Raw genomic sequence first — 6,943 nt, forward strand, 5'->3', positions numbered from 1 at the left:
TGCTGAACACCAGCTCTGTGCCAGTTGGCATGCTCTCTCTTAGAAGAGGCTTCCTCATTCAACAACACACTCTCAAGCTGCAAGTTATTTCATAGTTTTTCACACTTAAAGAAAGAAACTGATTACTTCTATGGAGTGGTGGTGCAATAGGCTTCATAGAAGACCCACACTGTCTATGGTGTCTTTTACCATGTGGGATATTTAAGACAACTCCTTTCCACAGTCCCTTTGCAGGCGTGTACTGGACTATCTCTCTCCTCATAGGGGGCATAAGCCTCACGCAAAGAGTGATAGGACTTCAGCTCTTGCCCTTTGGCTCACATCACACCTTTAAGAGCACCCAGCAAATCCTGCTTAGAGTTAACCCTGCTAAAAGTCCATACTTATCAACCTCTGTATGCACCATGAGCCTCTACATGAATGACCCATGTACCCCATTGATGGGTAAAAACAAGTGGCTGATTTTTCAACTTTGAACACTTATTTCAATCTAGACATACAGAAGTTCTTCAGAACTAAGTGTTGAGCCAGTTCTAGTGGCTTAGTAAGCAGAACAAACTCAACGTTTGATGTAAAAAAATCTCTCGAATCGTGATTTCTAGTGAACTAGATATCACTCTCTTATTAAACCCATGGTTGTTGTTTTGCTGAAGACCAAAATTCTAAATATATACAGGTCATTTAATAAGTTCCTCATTTCTGCATTAACATACCTTACTGGAATTAATGCTCCCTTCATGTCTAAGTTAGGACACAGTTAGAGCTTCTATTGCATTTTTCATCATTTTGCCAAAGGATCGAAATTCATACTGCTTCTGAGGTGTTATTGGTGCATTTGATTGTTTTGACTGCAGCATCCTACTAGTGTTAGAAGAAAGTGCAGTGTATCCCACAGAGTATGTGGCCTTACAGATTTGCAAAAAATAAGAAAAGAAACACTCCCAGTTCATTGCTATATACTCAACTTAATTGGTACCAGTTGTGCAGGCAACTTTAACTTGAGGTGCCTAAGGAATTCATTACCTACATATTCACTAATGAAAGCTGCAATAGTGAAAAATGGATAGTCATGAAAAAAATAACTATTTTTGGTCAGTTGACAAAACTGAATTATATTGTATGGATTCATAAGAGATTCTAAATGTGTAGTTAAGTTGCAATCCTGCACACACACTTATTTTGAAGTAAGACCCACTGAGGTTAGTAGGGCTAACTTCTAAGTAAAAATATCTAAGATGTATATATCATTGAATTGAATTGCTTTATGACATAAAACCATTGTCTTGTTTCAAAGCAGAGATGGGGGGAAATTAATCCAGTTCACATTTAAAGGCAAACCTATCTAATTCACACATTCTGAAAAATATGTGAATCCAAACATAGGCATCCCTGGAAATTTGTATTTGCGCAGTCAGGCGGAGTCCCCCCAGCCCCCCAGGGCAGCCCCGAGTGGAATAATGACACAGGACCACGTATTTATGGGATTAAAAATTGGCCACAACTTTATTAAAATTCAGATGTAGGAAGACCTTGGCACAGGCATTGGGCGTATATCCCTCCCAGCCCCCCGCAGGGGGTGGGGTGATCTTCAGGGTTGTCCAGCATGAGTGGGGGTTGGGCTAACTCTGGAGAACATATGTTCAAGCAGATAGCCCGCCCCCCGGATCGCCGCCGCTGGAGGGGGAGGGCAATAACCAGCCAAGTGGCATCGCCAAATGCCCCCCCCTTGATGCCCGATTACGGGAACCCTGTTATCGCCGCCGCAATAGGGCGGGGGGGTCACCGCCCCCACGCCCCTCCCCTTTATGTAAATGACTAAAGGATTCCGCCCAAGGCCTGCATCCGCCAAAGTTGTGACGAATTGCTATGGGAAAGGCGAAACCTGCCAATGCAGGGAAAGCCCTTTCCAGCCCTTTAACAGCGACCGGTCGTAGCAGCGCCTGCGTGCGTGTACGCCTGTGGAAGAAAAACCTGAAAAGCAAGAAGCCTGTGGAAGAAAACCTGAAAAGCAAGAAGCTTGTGGAAGTAAATATTTTTTATTTTTTATTTTATTTTTATTTATTTTATTTTTCTATGGACCTGTAAAGCAAGCAAAAGGTTAGGGAGTGGAGGGTGGGAAAGCTCTGAATCCGTCGGCTGCTTCCCAAGAATGGCTCCTCTTCTTTGTGTGCAGGTAAGCCTACCTGATCCTACCTGGCCAATCCCCCTGGCACCCCCCCCCCTTCGGCCGGATTGGTCGGCTGATGGAGTGGGCGGTGACTCCAGCCTCCAGCCTCAGGTAGGCAGTGCCAGCCTCCAAACTTCCAGGTCTGCCCTAGGGTTCCCAAGGGGGGCTGCGCGCGACTGCGCAAAATGCGCCTCCCTTTTATGTTGGGGAAGCGGTCATTCTTCAAATTTTGCAATGGAGCTCCTGACCAAGTAGTGTGCTTAAAAATGCATATACTGGGATAAAGTGTGCAAAGAAATGCACACGTGAGTGAAACTAGCATACACCAGTCCTCTCTTTCCCTCCAAGTTCTCCTCCTTCCAGCACATGTGGAATTGGATCATTCTGCTTAACATCAGTTAAGTGAGAGGTTCTGATCCTGCATGGTGCTGTTTCTTCATGAGTGACTCATTCATGAACGAGCTGCTCACAGGAAAGAAGCTAACTAGGTGGGAGAATCGGACCTGGCAACCATCCTTTCCCGTCTAGTTTTTTTTTTGTTGTTGTTGTTATGTTTTTAGCATTTTAGCACTGCTCCATGAATTGCTTCAGGGATGAATCCAGGGTATGGTAGGTAGCCACCGGGGTAGCACAGAGAAAATAGGCCCAATCTGGGGGATACAGATCAGGCCTACTTAGTACTAAATGGTTTGAGAGCACAGTAAATGGTTTGAGAGCCTACTCTGGAATGACTCTCTTAATGTTTGAATTCTGTTTCGGTTTTATTCAAGTGAAGTAATTGAGTTGAACAAGTGGGTGGATATGATGGTTCATTGTAAGATAATTCACAACATAAGACATATGCACTGCCTACCCCCCACCCCAGAATAAAGACTTGCACACAGGAAAGTTGGACTAAAGGGTCAAACTTTATTAACAGAACAAAAGCATTTGCAGCTGGGTTCTAAACACATGTGGGGTGAATTTTGGCATACAGCAAGGGAATGCCAATAGCCTTTGGACAACAGCATCCCAATAAAAGCCCAAACCCTAGCTTTAGAACTAGAAGAGGTTCCTATTGCCACCTAGCACATTTGTGAGCTGACAGGAAACCTGTTTCCTCACACTGTCCAACATTCAGCTGGGTGGACCTCCAAGTTTCAGGATCTTCAGACCAAGTGGCAAGTCACTGTAACCAGCTGGCAATGTGAGGTGGTTGGTGCCTCAGGCAGCTTACATTATGAGCATGAGCTAGGTGCTATATTCTGGAAGATATGCACTACATAGAATCATAGAACCATAGAATTGTAGAGTTGGAAGGGACCCTGAGGATCATCTAGTCCAGCTCCCTGCAATGCAGGAATCCTGACCACAGCCATCCCTGGCTGGCTTGAACCACAGATGCACTGGCCCATTGTGCCATATGACCTGCATCAGTTTATTTGGAAGTCTCAGGCACCCAAAGGAAAATATAGGAAACAGGGTTGTGTTCTCTTATGTGGTAAGGAATACATTTGTTGCTACTAAACAGCAGTGTTTCAAATGTCAGGGGGTTACTAAATCTGTCTGAACTGATTTGTGTTTAAAGCTGCTTGTGATAGGAAGAAATATGTTCCCCATTCACAAGTCCAGAGCATATGCATGAAGTTGCACATAGGTGTGATTGCATTTGTGTCACAAGAACATACATATTAACTGAATGGATCAGACCAGGCTGTATATGCAATTTAGCATTCTAATTCAAACAAATCACTTCCCTATGAAAGCATGGTATGATCATGGTAGCCATCTCAGTGAAATAGTAGCAGCAGCTTTTTCATTTTTATTTAAATAAAAAAGGCCCTCCAGATGTTGCTGAACTGCTTCTCCCATCAACCCTGACCATTATCCATGGTAGCTGGAACTCATGTAAGTTGAAGTCCAACAAGTTCCCCATTCCTGGAGTATACAGAAGAAAGCCTGATGATGCTTATGATCTATAGACAAAATATCTCACAGCTTTCCTTAATGTTTGTTTAATGTCTTTATTCCTCAGGCTGTAAACGAAAGGATTCACCAAGGGCGTTAAGACGGTGTAAAAGACAGAGCAGACCTTGTTAAGGTCTCTAAGTGTTCTGGTTTTTGGTAATACGTATACAATGACTATAGTGCCATAAAAGAGTGTAACCACAATGAGGTGTGATGAGCAGGTGGAAAATGCTTTCTTCCTTCCTAAAGTGGATGGGATCCTCAGAATGGTTTTTATGATGCAGCTGTAGGAAATAAGTGTTAAAAGAAATGGCACCAATCCAAACAGAGCTGAGAGAACAAAAATCAGCAGCTGTATTTTTAGGGTATCGTTACAAGACAGTTGAAGTAATGGTGCAAAATCACAGAAGAAGTGGTCAATTTCATTAGGTCCACAGAATGATAAGTGCATCATTGAAGAGGTTGTTAAACTATTAACGAGAAATCCAATGACCCAAGAACCACTTGAAAGTTGCAGGGAGAACCTGGCATTCATAATGGTGACATAATGCAATGGTTTGCAGATTGCCAGATACCGATCATAAGACATAGCAGCAAGCAGATAGCATTCTGCAGTAGCCAAGGCCCCAAAGAAATACAGTTGCATGAAACAAGAATTCACAGACATAGACTGGTTCCCAGTTATGAAACTGTTCAGCATTCTGGGCAAAATAGTTGAGATGTAGCATGTCTCTAAAGAAGACAAATTTGCTAGGAAGAAGTACATGGGAGTGTGTAGGTGTTGATCAGCTGCAACTAAGATAACTATCAAAAGGTTTCCCAACATGGTCACGAGGTAAATCACTAGAAACACCAGGAAAAGGAGCTGAAATGAATGGATATTTCCAAATCCAAGGAGGATGAATTCTTTGACTGCTGTTTGATTGTTCCATTGTTTATTATCCATGAAATGCTCCTCGGGGTATTTCAAGGAACTGCAGAATGCAATAGGTAGAAATAGAGGTTTCATCATTCAAATCTAACACATAACATTTAATATACAAGTGTGACTACACTCTGTGTTTTTATGTGCATATGCACAAGTGTGTGAATGTGGAGATAATTCTTTTAATAAGCAAGTTCCTTGGTTCAGCAGATGAAAGGAACAGATTATTCCTTGTTTTCTGATGAAGTTTGGGGTTTATATTCTTTGGATACTATGAACCGACTAAATGTAGCCATATACATGTCTACTGAGAAGTCCTAAAGAGTCTAGATAAATATGTATAGAGCAGTATAATACTACCCAACTTCTAAAAGAGGAAACATACTTTTCTCTAACTACTTTATAGGTAAGACACAAGAGACATCTTTTGTTTTTCAGAATCAGTGTAGATTTTAAATAAATATCATTTTGAAACTTACTTGCAAAAAATAAAATAAAAATGAAGTTGTTCAGATTACCTTTCCTGCTATAAGCAAATATTTACTCAGAGAAGACCAATTGAAATGAATGTACATATTCATGTTCATTAATTTCAGCAGGTTTATTCTGAGCAAAACTTAGTTTAATAAAACTCATTGTTCATGACTTCCATTTGCTGTTTCTTTTTTGTCTCCATCACAAGCAATTTAAACAATCTAGTTGCCTATGGAAATTGATGGTACTGCACTCAGATAGCACTAACACACGTGCAATAAGAGTAAGTAAAGCTTATTGGATCTTATATGCCATTGATTTTAAGCATGTAACCACATTTCTCTTCCATTTATGTTTTTCTCATATTACATGAGTATGGTTTTTCAGGTCAAACCCATGTCAAATTCAAAGACAAATGAGCACTAAAAGATAAAGGTAAAGGACCCCTGGCACTTAAGTCCAGTCACGAATGACTCTGGGGTTGCGTCGCTCATCTCGCTTCACTGGCCGAGGGAGCTGACGTTTGTCAGCAGACAGTTTTTCCAGGTCATGTGGCCAGCATGACTAAGCCGCTTCTGGTGAACCAGAGCAACGCACGGAAACACTGTTTACCTTCCCGCCAGAGCGGTACCTATTTATCTATTTGCACTTTGACGTGCTTTTGAACTGCTAGGTTGGCAGGAGCTGGGACCGAGCAAGGGGAGCTCACCCTGTTGTGGGGATTCAAATCACTGACCTTCCAATCAGCAAGCCCTAGGCTCAGTGGTTTAGAGTTTAGACCACAGCACCACCCACGTCCCAAATGAGCACTATCATATCACTATTTAAACATCTTCTATTTCAATGTGCTAAGTATGTTGCATTTGCCCAATCATTTAAAACTGGCAAGCTCATTCAAGTTTAGCAACATATTTAAAAGGTAATGGTGATTTCATGATTATAATGAGATGGCATGTTTTGTTTTTAGGCTAAATTATCATGGATATCTTATCTGAAGATGCTGTATCATATCCCCCTTTCATGCCACATTAAGGCTTTTACTTTACACATCCTCACAACCTACAATACTGTCTAACCTCTTAGAGTGAAATCAGCTGTCTCCGTTTTTATTTGTTACCCTGTGTTGATATTCAAGTAGAATCCAATTGTTGGGCACCATCAAGGAGCCAGCTCTGCTCCTTGTAAATCATGCATGGGTGGCTAATCAAATGTGAACAAAGAACTTCAAATAAAATCACCTTATTTCCCCCCTTCTGAATTTAGTCACAATGATCCAGATCACATTTGTAACAACAGTACCTCAACAACCACTTCTTTCTTTCTAGAAACGAAAAACGAATGATTTTACGGGATGAAAAATGGGCTGCACTCAACAGGCAACATTATATCCTTATGAAACTGTCATGCATGGCGGTTTGTGGAATTCTCTA

At 41.6% G+C, this 6,943-nt stretch overlaps 1 protein-coding gene across 1 annotated transcript; it reads right to left on the reverse strand.

Annotated features, from left to right (window-relative positions):
• Nucleotides 1–4,115: 4,115 nt before the first annotated feature.
• On the reverse strand, nucleotides 4,116–5,060 carry LOC118077912 (olfactory receptor 6B1-like). The gene has a single exon (XM_035101634.1). The coding sequence runs from the start codon at nucleotides 5,058–5,060 to the stop codon at nucleotides 4,116–4,118; it is 945 nt and encodes a 314-aa protein (XP_034957525.1).
• Between the last annotated feature and the right edge of the window lie 1,883 nt (nucleotides 5,061–6,943).

The sequence above is a fragment of the Zootoca vivipara genome, chromosome 13 (genome assembly GCF_963506605.1).
Source record: "Zootoca vivipara chromosome 13, rZooViv1.1, whole genome shotgun sequence".
Lineage (NCBI taxonomy): Eukaryota > Metazoa > Chordata > Lepidosauria > Squamata > Lacertidae > Zootoca > Zootoca vivipara.

Bases quoted from the DNA above. Each gene is read 5' to 3' on its own strand.
- LOC118077912 (XM_035101634.1), bottom strand. From the start codon at position 5,060: ATGGATAATAAACAATGGAACAATCAAACAGCAGTCAAAGAATTCATC.